Raw genomic sequence first — 27,873 nt, forward strand, 5'->3', positions numbered from 1 at the left:
GTAATACTTCTTTTGAAGTATCTCCACATCTAAGTACAAAGTACTAATTACACCATCTGAATGGGAAAAAAAGTAAAATTATTTTAGTGCTTTATGCTTTCTTATGTTTTCTGAACTTTCCAGTTCACATAAAATGAGCAAGTTTTTTGTACAAGAAAGAAAGAAAGAAAGAAAGAAAGAAAGAAGGAAGGAAGGAAGGAAAGAAAGAAAGAAAGAAAGAAAGAAAGAAAGAAAGAAAGAAAGAAAGACATCTTAACCTAAAAGTTTGCCTTTAATTCGTAAGAGATTCAACAAACACTCCACCTTTGGATCTTTTGCACAAAATTTCATAATATCCTTCCAGTGTCTGTCCACTGTCTGAAACAGACGCCCTTCTTCTGGCATCTGTTGCATGATATCCTCTGAACAAAAAATGGGCTCCAAATACAGCCACTGGGCTTGTACTTTTAACCATTCATCAATTGTTTCCTGTATTCGAATCAAACGATCCTCCCAGACCTTAATGAAAAGCATATAAATTCCAGTTATTATAGAAGACCTGAGCACTATAGCAAAATAATATTTTAAATTTATGAATTATAGTGTATACCTATTATAAATATGACTATATATACATGTACTCAATGGAATGCTACATAGCTATTAAAAAAGATAAAATTAGTCCTTTTATGACAACACAAATGGAACTTTAGAGAATTATGCTAAGTGAAATTTCAGTAAGTGAAATATAATTACCGAATGGCTTATCTTATGTATAAAATATAAGCCAAAAATTATTAATACACAACAAACTTATTCTCAGACACTGTAAAAAATATGGTGGTTACAGAGAGGTCAGAGGGAGTGGGATTTACCGATAGAGCCACCATTTTTATATCTTGGTGGCACTAAAACTTCGGCGGTTTGTGCAGTGAGACATATACCCATATTGAGGAGTGAAGCTGTAGTCCCAAATTTTACACGGTATTGTTTTTTATTTGTGAAACACCTGATAGAGCTTAGGGGCTACTCCTGGCTCAGTAATCAGGGGACCATATGTGGTGCCAAGGATTCAAATCAGATCAAGGAATGCAGTGAGAGTACCTTTAGCCTGTACTATCTGTCCAGCACACAGTATTGTAAACCACTGCTAAATAAAATTCTATTTCAAATAAATTTATTTATAATATATTCAAATTATATCCAGACTGTCTTAGATCTAGGGAGATAGTTAAAAGGACTGGAGCAGATACAATGGAATTTTATGCAGTTACAAGAAAAGATAAAATTATGCCGTTCACTACAACATGGATTAAATTGGAGGATATCATGGTATGCCAAATCTTAGGGAAAAGAACAAATAATTAGATGATCTCACTTATCTGCGGTATACAAAGACACAAAATAAGAAAATAGACAATATGTAACAACAACAACAAACCCTTATCTTTGCGATGAGAAAACAATTAGCAAGCATTTGGAAGGAAGAGTAGGTAGAATTAAGATCTACCAGAGATCTTAATTGACAGAGGTGACAATAGGGACTATGGTGGGTAGAATTAAGATCAGACAGTGGTGACAATAGGGACAGTGGTGGAGACTTGTGAGCACTTTGGTGGTAGTGGTTGTGTGCAGTAAATTTGTACATTTGGGCATTTAACACTACTGGAACCACCTTACCCAAAATAAAGTTTTAAAAAAAAAAAGTCTGTCAATTGTCATTGGAGATTTTTTTAAAGGGGCATAGGCAGTAAGGTATTTGCCTTGCCCAAAGTCTACTTATGTGCTATCCCTGGCACATCATATGGTCCCCCCAAACTTACTGCCAGCAGTAGTCCCTAACTGCAAAGCCAGGAGTTAGCCCTGAGCACCACCACGTATGGCCCCAAAATATAAAAAAATAAATAAATAAAAAATAAACAAAGACGCCACCCACACCTGGCAGTAGAGGTTCCAGGGACACTACCAGAAGAGTTTGGTCCTGTGGTGCTCCCGGGGCATAGGAACCACACCCAGAAATACTCAAGGGGTCACCACTCAGTGCTGGAAGGGGGTATATGGATGCTAGAGATTGCATCCAGGACCCTGCAATTGCCAGGAACATGCTCTACCAGTTGAATTATCTCCCCAGACCTGGCAAAGATTTTTTTAACAAAAATATGATTTGTTCTTTTAAAAATAATTGGAATTCATGTCTTGGAGGTGGGAGGATTCTAGTTGTTTGGTTCCAGTTTGGTTTGGTTTTGGTTTTCGGGTGACACGCAGTGGTGCTTATGGACTACTCTCAGCTCTTTGCTTTGTGGCTGGTCTCAGTGGAGTGCGGACCATGTGGTGCCAGGGATCAAAAGCACTTCCTTCCTCCTTCCCCCTGCCCCAATGGGACGCCAAGATTACACTACATCTACCCACTGTGTACTTAAGCTCCCACATGGCCATGACCCAGAGACACACAAATGAATCTCGAACCCGAGCAACTTGCGATTTCTGCAGACCCTAATTATTAAAATCTTAGAATTCCTAGAGTGTGACATTATATTATATCCATAACAAGCAATACAAAATACATTGTCTAGCACTGCATTTTCAGCAGATATGAGGGGAGATAGGACTGGTCTTGAAATACCAAAGGTAACTAAAATAGAGAAAGAGTATTTTGCAAATTGCCACACAGGCAGGGGGAGGCGTGAAATTGGGGGGGGAGGGGAATACTGGGGATTTTGGTGGTGGAAAACGTGCACTGGTGAAGGGATGGATGTTTGATGACCATATGATCGAAGTTCAAACATGAAATTTTTGTTACTGTACCTCACAATGAATTGATAAAAAAAATAAATTTAAAAAATAAAAGCGCTTCCTTGCCCCTTCATGCAAAACATGTGTCCCCAGACTGTTGAAATATCTCTCTGGCCCTCACATGATTTTTAATATCTGCTCCTGTATTTCAACAGAGCTCTCCAACAAATTGCCATCTCCAGAAGAACGTTTATGAGTGGGGGCATTTGAGCCACACATGGCAGTGCTTAGGGCTTGCTATTGGCTCTGTGTCCAGGGATCACTGCAAGAGGTCTTCAGGATACCGGGACAGATCAATTACTTCAAAGTAAATCCAAATGATAATCAAAAGTCTCCCCTAAAAACAAAGTCTGGAGCCTAAGAAGTAGTGAGTTCTTCCAAGCCTTTAAATAAGATCTACTGCCAATCCCTTACAGGCTCTGTCAAGAAACTGAAGAAACAGAAATATTCTCAGTTTCTATGAGGCAAACATTACCTTGATAAAAAAGCAGGGACAGCACAAAAAAGGTGCTGAAAGATGATAAAGGGTTATGCATGAACTGCTATCAGTCATAGCACTGTAAACTACAGTGCCTTAAATTGGACGGCCACATGCAAAAAAATGGGGGCAGATCTCTGCCTAACACCATTTACGAAAGTAAGATCAAAGTGGATTAAAGACCTCAACATCAGACCGGAATCCACAAGGTACATTGAAGACAAAGTCGGCAAAACCCTCCATGACATTGAAGCTAATGATGTCTTTAAAGATGTCATGCCACTGGCTAAGCAAGTGAAAATAGAAATAGACAAATGGGACTATCTTAAACTAAGAAGCTTCTGCACCTCCAAAGAAACAGTGACCAAAATACAAAGACAGTCCACAGAATGGGAAAGGATATTTGCCGAATACACATCTGACAAGGGGTTGATATCAAGGATATACAAAGTACTGGTTGAACTCCACAAGAAGAAAACATCCAACCCTATCAGAAAATGGGGCAACGAAATGAACAGAAACTTCCTCAAAGATGAAATCCGAATGGCTAAAAGGCACATGAGAAAATGCTCTACATCATTAATCATCAGGGAGATGCAGATCAAAACAACAATGAGATATCATTTCATACCACAGAGACTGGCCCACATCCAAAAGAACAAAAGCAACCGGTGCTGGCGTGGATGTGGCGAGAAAGGGACCCTCCTTCACTGCTGGTGGGAATGTCCACTGGTTCAGCCCTTCTGGAAAACAGTATGGATGATTCTCAAAAAACTAGAAATTGAGCTCCCATTTGACCCAGCAATTCCACTCCTGGGAATATACCCCGGAGAGGCAAAAAATATAGTCGAAGCGACATCTGCAGTTGTCTGTTCATTGCAGCACTGTTTACAATAGCTAGAATCTGGAAAAAACCTGAGTGCCCGAGAACAGATAACTGGTTAAAGAAGCTTTGGTACATCTACACAGTGGAATACTATGTAGCTGTCAGAAAGGATGAAGTCATGAAATTTACATACAAGTGGTACTACATGGAAAGTATTAAGTGAAATGAGTCAGAAAGAGAGGGACAGACATAGAAAGATTGCATTCATCTGGGGAACATAAAGTAACAAATAGGAGACTAACACCCAAGAATAGCCGAGATAAGTACCAGGAGGTTTACTCCATGGCTTGGAGGCCAGCTTCACACTCTAGGGGTAAAGGCAGCCCAGATATAGAAGGGAGCACCAAATGGGGGGTATTGGAAGGATCCCCCCCAGGATGGGAGAAGCCTGCTGAGACTAGACTCTAGACTGAACATGTTGCCACTCGATGCCTCTTTTGCAGGCCACAGCACCCAAAAGGAGAGAGAGAACAAAAGGGAGTGCCATGCCACAGAGGCAGGGTGGGATGGGGGGATAAGGAGGGTGGAAGGGGTACTGGGATCAGTGGTGGTGGAAAATGGGCACTGGTGGAGGGATGGGTACTCGATCATTGTACAACGGAAACCCAAGCACAAAAATCTGTAAGTCTACAACTGTATCTCATGGTGTTTCACTAATAAAAAAAATTTAAAAAAACATTTTTTAAGTGCCCAGCATAAAGACAAACTGGTCAGAGGTAGGGAAACTGGGGACATTAGTGGAGGGAAGTGTACACTGGAAGAGATTTCTGCTTGAACATTGTATGCCTGAAACCCAATCATGAAAAAAATTTTAATTCATGGTGACTAAATTAAAATATTGTACTGGAGGATGGCAGAGTTTGAGTAATGCTCAGGGCTTGCTCCTGGCTTCCTGGCTTCCTGGCTTTGTGCTCAGGCATCACACCTGGAGGTGCTCAGAAAACCATATGTGATGTCAGGGATTGAACCCTGGTGGGCCTTAACCCCTATACTAGATCTCTCTAGTGCCAGACAAAAACTTTTGTAAATGATGAAGAGCTGACTCATTTAACATACCTTGATCTCCTTTTCAAATGGTTTGATGAAAGGTGAGCCTCTCATTGTCTGAGTTTTTATAATTTGGTCGTCAAGGATAGCTTGAATCTCATCCACTGAAGAAAGAATATAGACTCCAGTATCGCGATACAGATTTATATTAAAAACAATATCATCCCATGTCGCTATCATATTATGCATAGCTTTCTCTAGTGAAAATTCCTAAAAGGGAGTAAGGATGAAATTGTAAGTAAAGGATTTTATTTGCTATATTGATGCCGTAGTTAGTTCTGTAAGCATTTGATGAATTACATGATCATTTTCCAAGTTGATCTCTAGGGAATTCTCTTTAGAGTTATTTTTAATAAATTTAAAATTCCTATGGAGATAACTATGTACTTAAAAACAAACCCTCTGTGTGCCTGCTAGGGGAGTGGTTGAAAAAATGAGTAAAATGGTGGTGGGAAGGTCACTTTGGTGGTGGAAGATAGAAAATCCAGAATAACTGTGCTATGGACAACTGTGCTATAAATCCTTAAAAACAAAAGAAAATACCTGAAATTTAAAAAAGAAAAAAAAGAGTACTGTAAATAAATACTTCAAATAAAATGTACATATTGTTATATTTAAATATATTTTTCAGTTTGTGAAACAAAGTAGGTTTTATTAAGTGAAATTTAGAGAGATGTGAGAGGAAAGAAAAAGAGATAGAGAAATGTGTTCAAGAGAGAATACGGGGGGCTCAAGTGATAGTACAGCCAGTAGGACGTTTGTGTTGCACTCAGCTGACCCGGGTTTAATTCCCATCGTCCCATATGGTGCCCTCAAGCACCACCAGGTGTAATTCTTGAGTACAAAGCAGAAGTTACCCCTGAGCATCGCCATCTGTGACCCAAAAGATGGGGGGAGGGGAGAGAGAGAGAGAGAGAGAGAGAGAGAGAGAGAGAGAGAGAGAGAGAGAGAGAGAATATGGGCTTCTCCAGAGTAGGAAAACACCCAGTTTTCTCTTTTTCAATTTTTTAAAAATTTCTTTTTTTTTTTTATGTAGAAGTACTGCTATTTAATCAGCCACTGATTAGGCTGATTGAATTGGGCATGAACACCACCTTACTTTTCTCTATTTTTCTTTTTTGTAATTTTATTTATTGAATCACCATGAGAGCAGTTACAAAGCTTTTGGGTTTAAATATTTGTCATACAATGAAACACCCGTACCTTCACCCATTCTCCACCACTAAAAACGCCAGTACACCTCCATCCCACACCCTCCCCGTACCTGTGGGGCAGATGATTTCCACATTACTCTCTCTCTACTTTGATTACATTAGACCCACCATTATTATTTGAAATTTTACCCCAACACTCAGATCTGCTGAAAAGGCAACCATAGACAATTTGTTTTCTATAGCTGGTTATGAATAACATACAATGTCGCGTGGATGCAGTAGTGGCCATGCAATTTTGAAATTCCAAAATTTTAACAATTAAATCTGGAGAGAGTTCTGCCAAAACCTGCTGGGTTCCAAGATTTGTTTCTGACTCTCTGGGATCATGGTCGTTAAGCAGCCTGATCAGGAGCCAGAGAGGCCATTCGTGGGCAGCAACTCGGGTCTTGTTGGGACGGGGAGGAAAGGGCCAGCTCCACCCCCATCCCGTGAGGTCCTGCATGTCTCGTCACTGCGAGCCCAAACCTGACTGGCCAATGGCCTCTGGAGGATGGCAGCTATCGAGTCGCCAAAGAGAACAGGCCAAGGCACAAAACCTATTCCCACCTGGAGTGGCCCAGCTCTGGTAACCTACTGCAGGAACTGGAACCATTTCTGCCAAAAGCCGCTGGGTTTTGAGATTTGTTTCTTAGTCTCTGGGATCATGGCCATTAAGCAGCTTGATCACAGGAGTCAGAGAGGCTGTTCGTGGGTGGCAACTCGGGGTCTCGTTGGGGCGGGGAGGAAAGGGTCGGCTCCTTCCCCATCCTGTGAGGCTCTGCGTGTCTCATCACTGAGGGCCCAAACCTGATTGTCCAATGGCCTCTGGAAGATGGCAGCCACCGAGCCACCTAAGGGGGGCTGGTGGAGGGACAGCACCCTTTCCCCCCAGGGTGTCCCAGAGACAGTAACCTACTGTGAGGTCCAGACACATTTCTGCCAAAAGCCGCTGGGTTTCAAGATTTGTTTCTGAGTCTCTGGGATCATGGCTATTAAGCAGCTTGATCAAGAGCCAGAGAGGCCGTTTGTGGGTTGCAACTCGGGGTCTTGTTGGGGTGGGGAGGAAAGGGCCTGCTCCACCCCCATCCCATGAGGCCCCACGTGTCTTGTCACTGCGGGTCCAAACCTGACTGTCCAATGGCTTCTGGAGGATGGCGACCACCAAACCACCAAGGGAGAGCAGGCAAAAGGACAGCATCCTTTCCCCCTGGGGTTGTCTGGTGACAACCCATTGGCGCTGGTGACCCATTGTGGGGACCGGACGCATCTCTTCCAAAAGCTGCTGGGTTCCAAGGTTTGTTTCTGAGTCTCTGGGATCATGGCCGTTAAGCAGTTCGATCAGGAACCAGAGAGGCCCTGCCTCCAATTATAAAGCTGAGCTGGACGTGGTTTGTGGGTGTGTCTCCCACATCCCTAACTTTTGGCCGTTTACTTTCTTGGTAAACTTTGCCCCAAGTTTTTGGGGTCTGGCCAAAGGCACAGCAGCAATTTTGGGGTATCTGGAAGTCTGAAGGCATCATCAGGCTCCCGATTTACTCGCCTCACAGACTGACCTGCTGGCGGCACCATACCCCCAATTTTTAAAAAATTTTTATAAAGTTGTTCATGATGATTTATTACATTCAATATACAACAAGAATACCACCAGCATTGCACCCTCCCACCACCATTATTCCCAATTTCCCCAACTACCGCCCAACCCTGCGCCAACACCAGACCCTAAATAATTTATTTTATATTACTTTGTGAATTATGAATAATTCACTTAAAATGATCAAAGAAGATTTCCTTAGAAGAAAGTGTGTGAAGATTGCTGCATCTCACCCTGAAGTCATTAAGCCCTTGCATAAGAGATTAATTACAAGTTGTTACAGTTTAAGCCTTGTATGTTAATATTTTCTGAAATCAAGATTGGCTACCATCTATTTTACATCCCATCCAATGTGGTGTGCTACTCCTAGTACATCAGTTGTGTAGAGTTTGAGATTTACCATGCGCTCCAGGAATTCTAAAATTCTGAATGGAGGGATGCAGCTGGAACTAAATATTTTTTATCACCCAGTTTTCTTAATGGAAAAATCATGTATCCAATCTATTCATGCTATTAAATGTAACATGACAGAATTTAGAAATAAAAGGAGTCACTTTTATTTTGAAGGGAAATAAAAGGCCAAAAGTAGCATACAAACACGAACTTTGTGGGAAAATAAGGAGTAATCTATCACTTTTCCCACTGCTATTCAGAAGTATTCAATAGTATTAAAATTATTATATTATATTATAATTCAACCACAACAAAACTATAATTATTTGATCATCAAACTTATCAAATAATGTATTTCAAGTAATTAAATTTACCTTGCTTGCACCTGCACTTATCACTTCAAATCGATCCAAATATGGTGCCAGGTTTAACTTTAAAACTTTTTTCAGTGTTGTCCCAGAGTCAGGCGTCAAGTCATAGCCCACAATATCTGAGATCTGCTTCCAATGACGTCCTCTCATTCCTGGATTGCACAGAATGGTAACGGTAGGGATATATTCCTAGGGGAAAATTTTTTTTAATTAGTCCTGTACTTAGCTTCCATATGTATAGATTTTATATGTGAAGTTTTAAGAGCACAAAAATTATTAAAAATAAGTACTAAATAAAATTATTTCGTATAATTAATGAATCAAGTCAAAATCACAAATAGATTTGAAGGAGAGAAATAAACAAAATATACATAAATGAACAAACAGTTCACCATCATAAATAACTATTAGGAATAACTAGGGAAATAATGAGGAAAAAAAGAGAGGCAACGTTTTATAAGATTTTTAAGTACATGATAAAGCAAAAGATATTAAAACTTATAAGATTACAAATGCATTACAAATCTTACATGTAGAACTTTTAAACTTTTTCTTACCACTATTCTTTATAAAAATTTAATTGCCTCAAAATTTTGTCTCACAACATATATTAATTAAAACATACTGAAAATTTGGAGGAAAGGGCAAAAAAAGATAAGTAATAAAATCTTTTGATGTCTTATGGGATAAGGAATCACCTAAGAAAATTTAACATTTAAACAACATTGTCTTCAAGTCACTATTTTCTACTTAAAGTCTGAGACTTCATGTACATTAGCTTAGATTTTTGTCCAGTAAAGGTGAAAATAATTTCTAATTTTAAAAACTCTAAATGGTGTGTTTTATTGTCTTGTATCAAACTAGCAATATTTTCTATCATTTCTGTATTAAATTGTCTACAAGCGTCTATCTCCTCAAAAACTTCGGATGCGGGGAGTATTGGGAAACCACAGGCAGGGATGCTAAGGGCTGTTCCCAACACTGCTCAGAGGCTGCTTTCGGTATTTAGGGGAAGAGGGGTCCACACGGTGCTGAGAATAAAATGCATATGTTCCAGACCTTTGAACCATCCCCCAATTTGTCAAATACTCTTTGAACCAGCCTTAGGATCTCACTGGTTTGCTCAGTAACCAGTAATCTCTTATATAAGTATGGGGAGTAGGAGTGATGGGGGTCTTAGAAATCATATAGAATATCAGCAACGTGGAACAGCTTACAGACAAAGAAATGCATTTTTAAATATATAAAGATATACTTAACATTTTATGTAGTAAGAGAAATAAAAATTACATACTAACAAAAACCCATATTTAACCATGCTCTTTTAGCATAAATTGGTATAACTCCTGAAAAGTAATTCAACTAAAGTTTTTGCTTGTTAATTTGCTTGTTTTGGCAATACCAGGGATCAAACTCAGGACTTCATATATGCAAGGCATGTGCTCCACCACTGAATCACACTCCATGCCCTACTTAGAGGTTTTATCCTGTAATTTACTATTGTGGAGCTTACCTTGCAGTAACACTTTCATATGAAACAAACTTTTTATGAATATTTTAAACTATATAGGTGTAAAAAATTAAAAACTCCATACCCAATAAAAATAATTCTCCCTAAACAAAGCAAGCAAAACAAGACGGCTATTATAAAATAAATAGAAATAAAGCGATAGCACAGCGGTAGGGCATTTGACTTACAAGCAGTCAACATGGCCAACCCGAGTTCAATTCCTCTGCCCCTCTCGGGAGAGCCCAGCAAGCGACCGAGAGTATCTCGCCCGCACAGCAGAGCCTGGCAAGCTACTCGTGACGTATTTGATATGCCAAACACAGTAACAACAAGTCTCATGATGGAAACGTACTGGGCCCGCTCGAGCAAATCGATGAACAACGGGAGGACCATGACCATGACCAAAACAAATGTGATAATATATGCATGTGTAGTACCTATAAGTTGATCTATTTCATGTAAAAAATGGAATAAGAATATAAGTGACATTGTTATTATATATGTAACAAAGTACACACAAAAAATATGCACAAGAATATTTATAACCTCAGATAAACTGGTAAGAATCATTGGAAGAAAAAATTTCAGGAGGTTAATATTTTTATTTGTTAATATACATTTATTTTTCCAGTGCCAGCAATTGAACCCAGGACCGAACACATTCAAGACAAGTGCTCTGCCACTGAACTACATCCCTAGCATTTATATTTTAAAACTGTGAAAACATATTAAGTATTAAAAAAATGTAAATAATCATTTAAAAGTCATTTCAGGAGGCTAACAAAATTTCTAAATTGTTAGACACTGAAAGGAATAATCACAGTTTGCACTCTGAGCATGCTGACAGAGTAAACTTAGCACTACCACTAAAATGCTGCGACTACCACTTCAGGATGCTGAAGGCATTATCAATTGCCACAAAAACTGCTGTTATCTTCTATTTGTAAATGAGGTGTCAGCAGCAGAAAGGGCAAATATCTTGAGATATATACAGCTGAGAACTGTTATATACAGGTTTTATGACTCCAAGCATAGATATTTTGGCTCTAAAACTTTCCCAGCTAACTGCAACACTTCGTATAAATTAATTGGTCTGTTCTAGGCATTTCCTTTTTTTTTAATTTTTATTAGTGAAACACCATGAGGTACAGTTGTAGACAAAATTGTTAACTGCTCTATCCCTCTATTTTTTTCTCTTCACCTAGCAAATCTCTAAGGATCCTTACATTTTATTTATTTATTTATTTATTTATTTATTTTTATTAGTGAAACACCATGAGGTACAGTTGTAGACTTTAAAAACTTTCGTGCTTGGGTTTCAGTTATACAATGATTGAGTACCCATCCCTCTACCAGTGAGTTCTAGGCACTTCTTGATTATAGGCATTTCTTAATTATACTACTTATATTTATATTATTTATATTTATATTATATTTCTTAATTATATTATATTATATTATATTACTATATTATATTGATACAATATTAATATATCAATATTATATTAATATTAATATATAATTAATTATATAAATATAATATATTATATATTAATATATAATATATCACTATATATTAATTATATATTAATATTATAATAATATTAATATTATATTTATATTAATATATTAATATAATGTTAATATAATATAATTATATTACTATATTATATTAATTATATTACTATAAATATAATTATATTTATATTTATATTATATTTCTTAATTATATTACTGCAGCTAGTCATTATAATTTTTTCATTTTGTCAAGTGCTATTCTGAAAGGATTCATTTTGATGGCCACGCCAAGAAAGAATAAAGCATAAATTCTTCAATCAATTGGATTTACTTATAAATATTTTATTTTTCTTTATTAGCACTTGATGCAAATATCTCCACTCTAACTTTCTAAAATGTAATTAAACATGCTCATACCTTAAAAGCTTTTATCTGCTCCATTACTGTAGAGCACATTGCAATAGTAGGATTATCTTTGGGTTCCTCTTCAAATTTGTCTTCTTCCAGAGATCGTCTTTTTGCTGTCTTTCTTTTTTCTTGTAACTCTTTCTTTTGCTTCTGTTGGAAAAACTTCAGTGTCTTAAAAATTTCCCTGGAAAACTCTTCTACTTCAGTTTCCATGATTTCCCCATTAAGATCCAAAAATGCTCCATCCATCCACCTGAATTGAAAGGAAAAACAATATTAAACTTAGAAACCTTTAAGATGTAAGGAGCCTTAAGCCGGCAGCACATGCTGGGGGAAAAGGCAGCTCAGATAGAGAAGGGAACACCAAATAAAGGGTGTTTGGAGGACTCGCTCGGGATGCGAGATGCATGCTGAAAGTAGACTATAGGCCAAATACGATGGCCACTCAATACCTCTACTGCAAACCACAACACCCTAAAGGAAAGAAAGAGTAAAAGGAACCTGCCACAGAGGTGGGTCAGGGTGGGGGTGATGGGGGTGGGGAAGAGGCTGGGAGGGCTACTGGGTTCAGTGGTGGTGGAGAATGGGCACTGGTGGAGGAATGGGTACCTGATCATTGTATAACTGAAACTCAAGCACAAAAGTTTTTAAGTCTACAACTGTACCTCACGGTGTTTCACTAATAAAAATAAATAAATAAATAAATAAATAAAATGTAAGGATCCTTAGAGATTTGCTAGGTGAAGAGAAAAAAATAGAGGGATAGAGCAGTTAACAATTTTGTCTGAATCTCACAAGAAGGGTCAGTAGCACAGAAGCAAAACTAAAAACCATAATTTCAACTATATTGTATGTGCTAAAATGCTCATAACTAACAGCACCAGTGTAAAATGTGTATGTGTTTTTATACTCCTAAACATTTGTCAAAATTAATTGCATTAAATTAATTGCATTAAAAAATAAATCATGCCCACTCTCACCACTCCTATTCAATAGGATTGCATAAATTTTCTTGCCTAGCCACTTGCAATAGTGGCTAGGCAAGAAAAAGATATTAAGGGCATTCAGATAGGAAAGAAAAAAATCAAGCTATGTATTTGCAGATGATATGATGCTATATTTAGAGAACCCTAAAGCCTCTACCAAGAAGCTCCTAGAAACAAAAGACTTGTATAGTAAAGTAGCAGGCTATATAATCAATACCGAAAAGTCCATGGCTTTCCTATATGCAAATAATGAGAGAGAAGAAAGTGATCTGAAAAAAAGCATTCCCATTCACAATCAAGCCTCAGAAAATTAAGTACTTCAGAATCAGCTTAACTAAGGAGGTAAAGGACCTATACAAAGAAAACTACGAATAGCTACTTTAAGAAATAAAAGAGGACATGAGGAAATGGAAACACATCCCCTGCTCATGGATTGGGATGTGTCAAAATGACAATACTCCTCAAAGCATTATGCAGATTCAATGCGATCCGTATAAGGATACCCATGATATTCTTCAAAGAAAGGGATCAAACACTCTTGAAATTCATATGGAACAACCACCCCCATGAATAGCTAAAGCAATTCTTGAGGCATCACCTTCCCCAACCTCAAACTCTACTACAAAGTGGTAATAATTAAAACAGCATGGTATTGGAACAAAGGCAGATCCAGAGACCAATGGAACAGGGTTGAATATTCTGATACACACCCTCAAATATATGATCATCTAATTTTTGATAAGGGAGCAAGAAATGTGAAGTGGATCAAGGAAAGCCCCTTTAACAAATGGTGCTGGCAAAGCTAGACAGCTATATGCAAAAAAAAAAAAAAATGGGCTCAGATCTCTACCTAACACCATGAACAAAAGTCAGATCAAAGTGGATTAAAGACCTCACATCAGACCAGAATCTATAAGGTACACTGAAGAAAAGGTCAGCAAAACCCTCCACAACATCGAAGCTAAAGGTATCTTCAAAGATGAAATGCCACTGACTAAGCAAGTGGAAACAGAGATCAACAAATGGGACTATCTTAAACTAAGATGATTCTGTACCTCAACAGAAACAGTGATCAGAATACAAAGACAGTTTACAGAATGGGAAAGGATATTCACCCAATACCCATCTGATAAGGGGTTAATATCAAGGATATACAAGGCACTGGCTGAACTCTACAAGAAGAAAACAGCCAATCCCATCAAAAAAATGGGGCGATGAAATGAACAGAAACTTTCTCAAAGAAGAAATCCAAATGACCAAAAGGCATATAAAAATGTTCTTCACCAAATAAAGGGTGTTGGGAGGATCCTCCCAGGATGGGAGAAGCATGCTGAAAGTAGACTATCGACCAAACATGATTGCCACTCAATGCCTCTTTTGCAAACCACAGCACTCAAAAGGAGAGAGAGGGAAATGCCCTGCCACAGAGGCAGGGTGGGATGGGGGCTGGGGGATGGGAGGGATACTGGGATCCGTGGTGGTGGGAAATGCGCACTGGTGGAGGGATGGGTGTTTGATCATTGTATAATTGAAACCCAAGCACAAAAATGTGTAAGTCTGCAACTGTACCTCATGATGTCTCACTATTAAAAAAATAAATAAATAAATAAATAAATAATTTTTTTTTAAAATGTTCTTTATCACAAATCATCGGAAGATGCAGATCAAAACAACAATGAGATTGGCTTGGAGGCCAACCACACATGCTAGGGGAAAAGGGAGCTCAGATAGAGAATGGAACACCAAATAAAGGGTGTTGGGAGGATCCTCCCAGGATGGGAGAAGCATGCTGAAAGTAGACTACAGACCAAACATGATTGTCACCCATTGCCTCTTTTGCAAACCACAACACCCAATAAGAGAGAGAGAACAAAAGGGAATGCCCTGCCCCAGAGGCAGGGTGGGATGGGGGGATGGGCGGTGGGAGGGATACTGGGATCCGTGGTGGTGGGAAATGGGCACTGGTGGAGGGATGGGTATTTGATCATTGTATAATTGAAACCCAAGCACAAAAATTTGTAAGTCTACAACTGTACCTCATGATGTCTCACTAATAAAAATTAAAAAAAAAAACAATGAGATATCATTTCACACCACAGAGACTGACACACATCCAAAAGAACAAAAGCAATCAGTGTTGGTGCAGATGTGGAGAGTAGGGGACTCTCCTTCACTGCTGGTGGGAATGCCGACTGGTTCAGCCCTTTTGGAAAACAATATAAATGTTTCTCAAAAAATTAGGAATTGAGCTCCCATTTGACCCAGAAATACCACTTCTGGAAATATATGCCAGATATGCAAAAAATTACTGCACTGTAGCACTGTCCTCCCGTTGTTCATCAATATGCTTGAGCTGGCACAAGTAACGTCTCCATTGTGAAACTTGTTGTTACTGTTTTTGGCATATCAAATACGTCACAGGGAGTTTGCAAGGCTCTGTGGGCGGGATACTCTCGGTAGCTTGCTGGGCTCTCCAAGAGGGATAGAGGAAACAAACCCGGGTTGCAAATACCCTATGCCCTACCCGCTGTGCTATTGCTCCAGACCTAACAGCTTCAAATTAAAATAGTTTGCATACTATTAAGACCCTAGGAAGCAGGCCACTCATAACCATATGAATGCCCCTGTAAAAAGGGAAAAAAAACTATAGTAGAAATGATATCTGCACTTGTATGTTTATTGCAGCAGTGTTTACAATAGCCAGAATCTAGAAAAAAGCCAAGTGCCGGGGAACAGATGACTGGTTAAAGAAACTGGTACATCTACACAATAGAATACGATGCAGCTGTTAGAAAAGATGAAGTCATGAAATTTACATATAAGGGGATCGACATGAAGAGTATCATGCTAAGTGAAATAAGTCAGAAAGAGAGGGACAGACATAGAAGTTCTGCACTCATTTGTGGAATATAAAGTAACATAATGGGAGACTAACACCCAAGAATAGTGTAGATAAGGACCAGGAGGATTGCTCCATGACTTGGAAGCAGGCAGCTAAGATAGAGAAAGGACCACCAAGTAAAGGATGCTTGGAGGGCTCTCTCAGGATGGGAGATGTGTGCTGAAAGTAGACTATAGACCAAACATGAATGCCACTTAATACCTGTATTGCAAACCATAACACCCAAAAGGAGAGAGAGAACAAAAGGGAATATGCCTGGCACAGAAGCGGGGGGGGGGGGGGCAGATGGGGGTAGTGAGAAGGATATTGGGAACATTGGTGATGGAGAATGGGCACTGGTGGAGGGATGGGTGCTCGATCATTGTATGACTGAAATGTAAGCATGAAAGTTTGTAAATCTGTGACTGTACCTCATGGTGATTTGTTAAAAAAATTAAAAATAAATAAATAAAGCAATGCTTCTCTCTAAAAAAAAAAAAAGTAAATCCATTTTGCCTTAGCAGTACAACACATGTCTTGCAGGTGTGTGACTCTAGATTCGATTCTGGTCATTGATTAAAAAAAAAATACCTGTTAATCAACCCTGGAAAACCAAAGTAAGACTGTAGCTATAATTATATAATTATTAATAAGGTCAGGTGATTCCTTAGTAACATTTGCTTTACTCCTTCATGATACTTAATTCTTTTAAAACTGGACTGGTAAATTTTATTTTTGAGCACTTATCCATGAACAACATAAATGATATACATTTTAAAAATACTTTTATAACATCTGCCAATTTTTTATTACTGTACCAGAAATTACCGTTTTTCTGTTCGTTGCCATTTCAAAATTAAATTAAATAACTTCTGATAGGGCTCAATGTCAACTTTTAATTTCTCCAGTTCAGGATATTTTGTCTGTTCCCATTTGAAAAGTTCCTCTTCTTTATTAATAAACTGAACTGCATCTTCAGATTCCTGAATACGTTTCTGTAGTTGTCTTACATCTGTCACATACTAAAAATAAATAATTTTAATCTTAAAAAGTAGCCAAGTAATGCTATAAAAATAAGAGTCTATGACATCACGATCGTATCCTTAAATTAATGTGGCAACTTTAAACATACACTTCCGTATCTATGAGCAAAAGCGATGGTTATATTTATTTCACAAATATAAAACTAAATTACAAAAAAAAATCAGATAAATGACACTAGTTCTGGACTAAGGGCCAAAATCCAGTTTACTATAATTTGCATAAATTTCTCAGTTTTTCAATTTGTGCAAAAGCCCTACGTTAGACTACAAGCCCATTATAGTTCTGTCTTCTCTATTTTTCATACCTGTTGCATGCGTTCCAGTTCTGCATAGTCTGTAAACTCTTGCAAGCGACGTGATTCCTTTTCTAACTCCAAAATCAGTTTCTCTCTCTTGGCTATTAGCTCATTTTCTCTTTTATGCTTTGCATTTTCAATAAGCTTTTGAAGGATAGTTTAAATAGTTTAGTTGTTTAGTAACAAAGAAAAGAGTAAATCAGATGTTATTAGTTTAAAAATATTAATTCGTACTTTGTGTTTATCAGTCACATTTTAAACACAAGTCCTAGGTATTTCTATTATAGTTTGTGATAAATACAAACTATAATTTAAATAATCTTTTAGTTACAAAGGAAAGAGTTAATCAGCTGTTATTACTTAAAATATACTAATTGGTATCAAAATTTTAAAAAAATGAACCACACAGAAAAAAATTCCTAGATAGCAATTATGAAATAAGAATAAAAGAGATCATTTATTTAATACACATTGTATGTCAAGAATTATCAACTACCTCAATCAGAGTGATGGGACAGTGGGAAGGCCTTTGCTTTGCACACTGCTGACCAGGTTCAATCCCCCAACACTCCATAGGGTCCCCCAAACACCACCAGGAGTGATCCCTGAGCACAAAGCCAGGAGTAAGCCCTGAGCACTGCCAGGTATGGCCCAAAACAAACAAACAAAAAAACCAATTATCAATTACCACACCTACTTTACTTCACAAATAGTATTCTTGTTTCAAAGATGAAATTTAGACTTAATGTGGTCTTTCCAATCACAAGATCATAAAAGTCAAATTCTAGATTAGGACTCTGATTTCTCTAACCGAAGTCCATGCTTTTCATTATTATACCATAACACTTCCCAATTTAGAAAAAAAACAGGTTCACACTAGGACTTTCAAAATCTGAACTATATTCAATCTAATATAAAATTCTGAGTCAACCTCCACAGAGCCAATATCTCACACAATTTCTCTAGGAGATGCTTAACTCTGTTTACCACTTTTCTTTTCCTTATACATTTTTATATTTATTATATGATCATGTATGATCATATATGATCTATACTATAGATAACACATTATAATATATTTCATATGGTTTCATTATATATAGTCATCTGTGATTATATATTATACATACCACATGATATTTTCTATGTATGCAAAATCAAACAATATACAATCTTTTAAGACTAGTTTCTTTTGTTCAGTACTTAAATTATTGGATGCATTAATTATTCTTCCATATTACTGTTGGATAGTAACTTAAATGAATGTACACTCTTTTATTCATTCTCCTGTTAATAAAAACTTGAATTGTTCCCCCCAAAATAAATTCTTAGTCAGCAACTTCTTATTTCTATGTACTGGACTACTTAACTTTCTTTCTTTTTTTCTACTTAACTTTCTGAAATTCATTTTTCTCAACCAGAAAAGAGGGGAAATAGGCATACTTGGGATTTTTGTTTAAAATGTGACTGATAAACATGAAGTACTTAGTGAAATATTTCCTATTATTATTAATTTAAACAATATTTATTAATGTCAGTTCCATTTATTAAGAGACCCTGTAAGTTACATCTAACAAGGAGTTCTGAGTCATTTCAGTGTTGCAGATGTTGCTAACCCCCAAATTTATACTAACACAGAAATTGCTTTTTTGGAGAGTGGGGAGAATGAGAAAGGATGCTGAGGATTAAATCCAAGAACTCACCCATGTTAAGTAGGTACTAGTCCATGAAGTTACTTCTCAAAGACATTTGGTTAAGAATATATTAAAATTAAATGAACACTAAGCTTGAAATGTTGAAATAGTAGGTGCATTAATGGGTTTTCACTTCCTCCCACCTGTCTTTCCTTGGTCCTGCAGACCAGGGAGAACTGTTGACCTGTCCTTGACCCCAGTCCCAAACCACATGGATACATAAGCATCTGTGCAAAGACTCTACTGCTTCAATCCCCTAACTCTAAGGGCTTGTAGGTTCTAATATCAGAAATGAGAAGGGGGATATCACAACAGAAACCAAAGAAATTCAAAAGATCATCAGAGACTACTTTGAAAGTCTGTATGCCATGAAACAAGAGAACCTAGAAGAAATGGATAAATTCCTGGATTTCTAGAATCTCTCAAAGCTGAATAAAGAAGATCTAGAGTACCTGAATAGATCTATTAACATCAAGAAAATTGAAACTGTAATCAAAAGTCTTCCCAAAAACAAAAGCTGAGGGCCAGATGGATTCACTAGCGAATTTTTTGAACATTTAAAGAGGACCTATTGCCAGTTCTTCTCAAGCTTTTTCAGGAAATTGAATAAACAGAAACTCTCCCAAACAGTTTCTATGAAGCCCATATCTCTCTAAAACCAAAAGGAAACAAAGACACCACAAGATAAGAAAACTACAGGCCGATATCCCTGATGAACACAGATGAGAAGATTCTCAACAAAATACTAGCAAATAGAATTCAACTACTCATCAAAAAGATCATACACTATGACCAAGTGGGATTCATCCCAGGGATACAAGCATGGTTTAACATTTAGAAATCAATCAACATAAGCCATCATATCAACAAAATAAAAAATAAAAACCATATGATCATATCAATAGATGCAGAGAAAGCATTTGACAAGATCCAGCACCCATTCATAATGAAAACCCTCGCCAAAATGGGTATAGAGGGGACTTTCCTCAATATAGTTAAAACCATCTACCACAAGCCTACAGCAAGCATCATCCTCAATGGGGAAAAACTGAGAGCCTTCCCCCTAAGATCAGGAACAAGACAAGGATGCCCACTCTCTCCAGTGCTATTCAATTTAGTACTGGAAGTACTTGCAATAGCGATTAGGCAAGAAAAAGATATTAAGGGCATCCAGGTAGGAAAGGAAGAAATCAAGCTCTCACTATTCACAGATGATATGATACTATACTTAGAGAACACTATAACCTCTACCAAGAAACTCCTAGAAACGATAGACTTGTATAGTAAAGTTGCAGGCTATAAAATCAATACCCAAAAGTCCATGACTTTCCTATACGCAAATAGTGAGAGAGAAGAAAGTGACATGAAGAAAACAATCCCGTTCACAATTGTGCCCCAGAAAATAAAGTACCTAGGAATAAGCTTAACTAAGGAAGTAAATGACCTGTACAAAGAAAACTACAAAACACTACTTCAGAAAATAAAAGAGGACACGAGAAAATGGAAAGATATCCCCTGCTCATGGATCGGGAGAATTAACATTGTCAAAATGGCAATACTTCCCAAAGCATTGTACAAATTCAATGCGATCCCTATAATGATACCCATGACATTCTTCAAAGAAATGGAGCAAACACTCCTGAAACTCATATAGAACAATAAGACCCCATGAATAGCTAAAGCAATTGTTGAGAAAAAAAATGGGAGAAATCAACCTCCCTAACTTCAAACTCTACTACAAAGCAGTAATGATTAAAACAGCATGGTACTGGAAAAAGACAGAGCTGCAGACCAATGGAACAGGGTTGAATATACTGACATCTCCCTGAAAACATATGATCTACTCTATCTAATCTTTAATAAGGGAGCAAGAAATGTGAAGTGGAGCAAGGAAAGCCTCTTTACCAAATTGTGCTGGCAAAACTGGACAGCTACATGAAAAAAAAGGGCTCTGATCTTTGCCTAACACCATGTACAAAAGTAAGATCAAAATAGATTAAAGACCTCAACATCAGACTGGAATACATAAAGTGCATTGAAGACAAAGTTGGCAAAACCCTCCAGGACATTGAAGCTAATGGTATCTTCAAAGATGTCACGCCACTGGCCGAGCAAGTGAAAACAGAGATAGACAAATGGGACTATCTTAATCTAAGAAGCTTCTGCACCGCAAAAGAAACAGTGACCAAAATACAAAGACAGTCTACAGAATAAAGGTAAAGGTAAAGGCCCTCCCATTGTTCATTGATTTGCTCGAGCGGGCCCAGTAACGTCTCTATTGGAGATTTTGTTGTTACTGTGTTTGGCATATCAAATACATCACGGGTGGCTTGCCAGGCTCTGCCGTGCAGGCGAGATACTCTCGGTAGCTTGCCGGGCTCTCCGAGAGGGGCGGAGGAATCGAACTCGGGTCAGCCATGTTGGCTGCGTGCAAGGCAAACACCTTACCACTGTGCTATCACTCCAGTCTACAGAATGGGAAAGGATATTCGCCCAATACACATCCGACAAGGGGTTGATATCAAGGATATACAGAGTACTGGTTGAACTCCACAAGAAGAAAACATCCAATCCCAGCAAAAAATGGGGTGACTAAATGATCATAAACTTTCTCAAAGAAGAAATCCAAATGGCTAAAAGGCACATGAGAAAATGCTCTACATCATTAATCATCAGGGAGATGCAGATTAAAACCACAATGAGATATCATCTCACACCACAGAGACTGGCCCACATCCAAAAGAACAAAGCAACTGGTGCTGGAGCGGATGTGGCGAGAAAGGGACCCTCCTTCACTGCTGGTGGGAAAGCCGACTGATTCAGCCCTTTTGGAAAACAGTATGGATGATTCTCAAAAAATTAGAAATAGAGCTCCCATTAGACCCCAGCAATACCGCTCTTGGGAATATATCCCAGAGAGGCAAAAATGTATAGTCGAAGTGACATCTGCACTTGTTTGTTCATTGCAGCACTGTTTATAATAGCCAGAATCTGGAAAAAACCTGAGTGCCTGAGAACATATGACCGGTTAAAGAAACTTTGGTATATCTACACAATGGAGTACTATGTAGCTGTTAGAAAAGAAGAAGTCATAAAATTTACATACAAGTGGTACTACATGGAAATTATCATGCTAAGCGAAATGAGTCAGAAAGAGAGGGACAGACATAGAAAGATTGCATTCATCTGGGGAACATAAAGTAACAAAATAGGAGACTAACACCCAAGACTAGTTGAGATAAGTACCAGGAGGTTTATTCCATGGCTTGGAGGCCAGCTGCACATGCTAGGGGGAAAAGACAGCACCAAATAAAAGGTGTTGAAAGGATCCTCCCAGGATGGGAGAACCATGCTGAAAGTAGACTATAGACCAAACATGATTGCCACTCAATGCCCCTTCTGCAAACCAGAGCACTCAAAAGGAGAGAGAGAACAAAAGGGAATGCCCTGCCACAGAGGCAGGGTGGGATAGGAGGATGGGGGGTGGAAGAAATACTGGGATCAGTGGTGGCGGTAAATGGGCACTGGTGGAGGGATGGGTACTTGATCATTGTATAATTGAAAGCCCAAGCACAAAAATTTGTAAGTCTACAATTGTACCTCTTGGTGTTTCACTAATAAAAAGTTTTTTAAAAAGGAAGCCCCAGCCCCACATCTCTCTCCTCTCTCTCTCCTCTTTCTCCTTTTCTCCTCTTCTCTCTTTCTCTTTCCTCTCCTCTCTCTTATCACTCTCTCTCTCAACTTAGAATTGAGCTTCCATAGGGCTCATAAATTCCATTTGTGAGTATCAACCTAGGACAGAAAACATTCATTCAAAAGGACATATTCAGAGCATTGTCCATTGCAGCACCTTAGTACTAAGATATGGAACCAACCAAGGTGTTTAACAACAGATGACTGAATTAGGAAAATGTATTATATATGCAACTGCAAGGAACCATAAAATCAATCAATTTGCTGCTACCTGGATGGATCAGAAATATAGCTGTGTTGAGTGTAATAAGAACACAGGATGATCTCACTTATCTGTAGTATACAGAATAATTAGATGAGGGAATGCAATGTACTAAAGTGGGGATGCCTTGATCACCCTTGACCCAAGAGTACAGGGAAAAGGATGGAGAAGGAAAGAAATTGAAGTGAGGAAGATGAAGATAAGAAAGGGAAGTAATAAGGAGCGGGGGTCAAGGGCCTCAGTTACATTGGTAATACAAGGAAGTGGTATTGCCATATATACAAAACATAGATTCAACACTGATAACATGAGATCCAAACTACAACCATCAAACTTCAAAATGTGTCAGTCAAGATGGCAGACTGGGGGAGGGGAGGTAGGAGAGGGAAACTGAGAACATTGTGGAGGGAAGTTAACACTGATGGCAGGATTTGTAATGGAACATTGTATGTCAAGGAAAAAAGTGTGTCCATTAAGGTGGCAGGCTGATAGAGACGAGGAAACTTGGGAACACTGGTGGGGGGAAGTTGACACTGATGGTGAGATTGGTGTTAGAGCATTATGTGCCTAAAAATTAACTATCAATAACTTTATAAATAATAGTTATTTTATTAATTCTAAATGCCACCTATAATAATAAAAAATGTCAGAATACAAAAATATATGCTAAAAGTGATATATACCTCATCATTTTCATCAAAGATGGGATTAATTTTCCAAGGCCACATAAGGACGTTCGAATTTAAAGTTAAGTCTTCTTGAGGAAATAGAAAAACATCTAAAAAGTAATTCATTTGCCGTTTGGATTCCTACAAAAGAAACTCTAGATATAATATACCATATATAAAATATAAGACATTATGAGGCATTATGTAAAAAAGAACAATAATTTTATTACTTTCAAATTTCAATTTAACTCATATTATCCAGTGTATTTCCCAGGACACAAATCACATACTATTTTAATAACTTCTGGGTCATTTATTTGGTTTCATATCCCATAATTCTAGCTGCATAATTCTATATTAGAAATAAAGCATTTTAGAAGTTTCACTTGCAGTCAGTTTAACATGAAGATACTCATGGCTGGAAAAGTGTCCAACTATGCAGCATTGTTCAGCAACTTTTTAAACTTCTGGTTTTAAAGATTTTACATTCTTTTAGTCTTATAGACTTATTACTTGAATATTTAGTGATAACATTTTTAACATCTTTTGTTTTTCATCTTCGGTGATTTCATCACTTTTTGTTTACCGTTCACGTATGGTGGTGGCTGGTCCTGGAGGTCTTCGGCTGCTGGAGCCCTGGTCGGGGTGGGGAGGAAAGCTCAACCCACTCCCCTCCAAGGGACTCCGGCGAGGAACAGCCAGGTGCAGGGGCAGGAGCCACCACCATGCTGAGACCACTCTCCGCTCACATGAAGGTACTGGCAGAGGGACAAAGCCACGCGGGTTCCGGGGCCGAGATCTCCGAGCCTACTCGAATTGGAGTCGAGCATCCTCCACCCAGATCCTCCAAATTCCAGTAGGCGGGGGTCACACCCACCACCTGGCCCCCTGGCGCCATGTAATCCCATCAACGGCCAAGACTCAGAGACTACAAAATCAAGCTCCCGGAACCGCGCGGCCGCGACATCTTATCAGAACATCTTTTTATGATATCTCATTATCTCATTCCTACTCTGGACAAACTTGCAGGCTATCGAATATAGCCTGCCCACAGGGCAGAGTCTGGCAAACTCCCCGTGGTGCACCAAATATGCCAAATACCAGTAACAATGATGGGTCTCATTCTCCTAAAGAGCCTTGAATATAATCTCAGGGCTAGGATGAAAGAGACGTTACTGGGGCCTGCTCGAGCCAATCGACGAATAACAGGATGATGAAATGAAATGAAATGTTCACGTATAGCTACTGTCAATAAAGAGTTTGGCAAAGAAAGGGGAAAACCTCTAAAACCAAAAGATTTATCTGACTAGGAAAAGCTGCTTACCTTTTTTCCCCCCCTTCTAATTGATTCACCTTGAGATACAATTACAAAGCTTTCATGTTTGAGCTCCAATCTCACAATCATCAAACACCCATCCCTTCACCAGTGCACATTTTCCACCACCAAGATCCCCAGTACTCCCCCCACCCCCTGCCTGAATGGCAGACAATTTGCACAATCCTCTCTCTCTCTACTTTGGTTACATTCAATGTTTCGACAATAGTCCCACCACCACTCAAACCTGCTGAAAAGGTAGTGCTAGACAATTTGTTTTGTGTTGCTTGTTATGGCGGCCACGCGTTCTAGGAGTTCTAGGATTTTAATAATTAGGGTCTGGAGAGATCTCTGAAGAGAACTGCTTGGTTCCAAGATTCGTGCTTGGGTGTTTAAGTAGCTGGTGACAGTTTGTGGGCATATCTCAGAGTCCCATGGGGATGGGGGGGTAGGAGAAGGGCTGCCCCGTGAGGCCTGGCGTAAAGCTGCTTATCTTTACCCCCTATAACTTTAACTAGTTCATAAGTGTTGCTATATATGTTTTTCATTTGCTTTGGGGAAGCCACACTTGGCAGCGCTTAGGAATCACTCATGTCATTCTCGGGGACAATATGGAATGCCAAGAATCAAACCTGAATAGACTGTGTGTAAGGCAAATTCCTTACCCACTGTACCATCTCTCTGACTCTGTGTTACTATAATTTTTAAAAATTAAAATACAGTACCAAAGGGATACTACAGGTGATGCCTTGAATTTAATCAATCCCACTTCAACCACTGCCACCAGTATAGTCCCCAATCATCTCTCGGTGTAGCCCTGGAGGTTCCCAGCACCACTGGGATGAGTCTGAGGGTCCCTAAGCACCTTCAGGGTGGCATGAGTAATCTCTGGGAATACAGGGCCTAAGCATCAATGCATTCTTGGGCTTTGACATTGAAACACAAGCTTTGTTGGCTGAGAATTGCAAGGAGGCACAATTGCTTTGCATGCCACCAACCCAGATTCAATCCCTGACAACACAAATAGTCCCCCAAACACCACCAAAAGTAATCCCTGAGACAGAACCAGGAATAAGCACCTAGTACATTTGGGTGCGATTTAACTCCCCCAAAATATATTCAAGTGAAAAAACTGAAAGGGAAAAAAAAGCATATTATCCTCTCAAAAGATGCACAAAGGGTAATTTGATAAAAATCCAACATCCACTGACAACTTTTTTATTTTTTTGCTTTTTGGGTCACAACTGGAAATGCACAGAGGTTACTCCTGGCTCTGCACTCAGAAATTATTCCTGGCGGTGCTCAGGGGACCATATGGGATGCTGGGAATCGAACCCGGGTCGGCTGTGTGCAAGGCAAATGCCCTATCCACTGTACCTTCAACCCCTAACAACTTTTTTTTTTTACAAAAACCTGTACACTGTAGCACTATCTTCCCGTTGTTCATCGATTTGCTCGAGTGGGCACCAGTAACGTCTCCACTGTGAGACTTGCTGTTACTGTTTTTGGCATATCAAATATGCCACAGGGAGCTTGCCAGGTTCTGCCCCGTGTGGGCGGGATACTCTCGGTAGCTTGCCAGGCTCTCTGAGAGGGACCAAGGAATCAAACCTGGGTTGGCCGCTTGCAAGGCAAATGCCCTACCTGCTGTGCTATCGCTCCAGCCCATACAAAAACCTAATAGAAAACAAATTCTGTAGCACTGTAGCACTGTCCTCCCATTGTTCATCAATTTGCTCAAGTGGGCCCAGTAATGTCTCCATCATGAGACTTGTTGTTACTGTGTTTGACATATCGAATACGTCACGGGTAGCTTGCCAAGCTCTACCATGCAAGTGAGATACTCTCAGTAGCTTGCCGGGCTCTCCGAGAGAGGTGGACTAATTGAATAAAATGCCTATTAAAAACCTATAGAAAATGTTATAATGGTTAAATCTTTAAAGCTTTATTTTGGGAATTCAAATCAAATAACTACTATTAAACATTGTACTACTACAGGTAATCCATTGTAGCAAAGAATTTTAGAAATAGTTAATAAGCACAAAGCAAAAATTCTCATTATTTGAAAGGTGCATGATGGTGCATGCAAACACTCCAAAGGAATCTTCAGATTCTTTTTATTTCTTATTTTATTGATATGGTGTACTACATCAATTGATTTATGAATGTTGAACCATCCTTGCATCTCTGGGATGAATCCCACTTGATAACAATATGTGATATTTCTAATGTGTTGTTGGATTCAGTTCATTAATGTTTTCTTGAGTATTTTTACACCGATGCTCATCAGGGAAAATGAAATCTTTTTTAGTAATATCTCCATTTGCTTTGGGCATCACTGTAACATTAGCTTCATAGATGTTTCATTAGGAAGGATTTCTGTTTCTTTGATGTTTTGGAAAAGTTTGAGGCATAAAAGTAGTAAGTCTTCTTTGAAGGTTTAACTGAATCCATCTGGACTAGAACTTTTTAATTACTGTTTAAATTTCCTTACTTGTTATTGGCCCGTTCATATTTTTTGTTTGAACCACACTCAGTGGTTCTCGAGGCTTTAGCCTGTCTCTGTGTTCAGGAATCACTTCTGGGAGGCTCAGGGGTCCACATGGGATGCAGAAGACCAAACCCAGGAAGACTCTTACAAGACAAGTACACTAACTGCTGTGGTATCACTCCAGTCCCATGTTCAGATTTTCCATTTCCTCCTGGCTCAATTTAAAGAAGTTGCATGATCCTAAGAATCTGTTTATTTCTTCTAGGATCTTCAGTTAAATGGTGTAAAGTTGTTCATAGTAACCTCTCATGATATTTTGAATTTTTGAGTTGTCTGTTGTAACTAAGGTACAATCAAGTTTAATAGACATGTAACTG

The 27,873-nt window shown here is 38.6% G+C and overlaps 1 protein-coding gene across 1 annotated transcript in view; it reads right to left on the bottom strand.

The window, feature by feature from the left end:
- The window catches only part of DNAH12 (dynein axonemal heavy chain 12), a 209,920-nt gene that overhangs the window by 146,434 nt on the left and 35,613 nt on the right, over window positions 1-27,873 (bottom strand). The window contains exons 13-19 of the mRNA XM_056129552.1: window positions 23,706-23,831; window positions 17,383-17,517; window positions 16,863-17,056; window positions 12,177-12,420; window positions 8,735-8,920; window positions 5,193-5,393; window positions 304-498 (exon numbers count right to left, since the gene is read on the bottom strand). Coding sequence (XP_055985527.1) covers window positions 304-498; window positions 5,193-5,393; window positions 8,735-8,920; window positions 12,177-12,420; window positions 16,863-17,056; window positions 17,383-17,517; window positions 23,706-23,831 — 1,281 coding nt within the window. The remainder of the gene's footprint in view (window positions 1-303; window positions 499-5,192; window positions 5,394-8,734; window positions 8,921-12,176; window positions 12,421-16,862; window positions 17,057-17,382; window positions 17,518-23,705; window positions 23,832-27,873) is intronic.

This window comes from Sorex fumeus, unplaced genomic scaffold (assembly GCF_029834395.1).
Source record: "Sorex fumeus unplaced genomic scaffold, SorFum_2.1 ptg000072l, whole genome shotgun sequence".
NCBI classification, from domain to species: Eukaryota; Metazoa; Chordata; class Mammalia; order Eulipotyphla; family Soricidae; genus Sorex; species Sorex fumeus.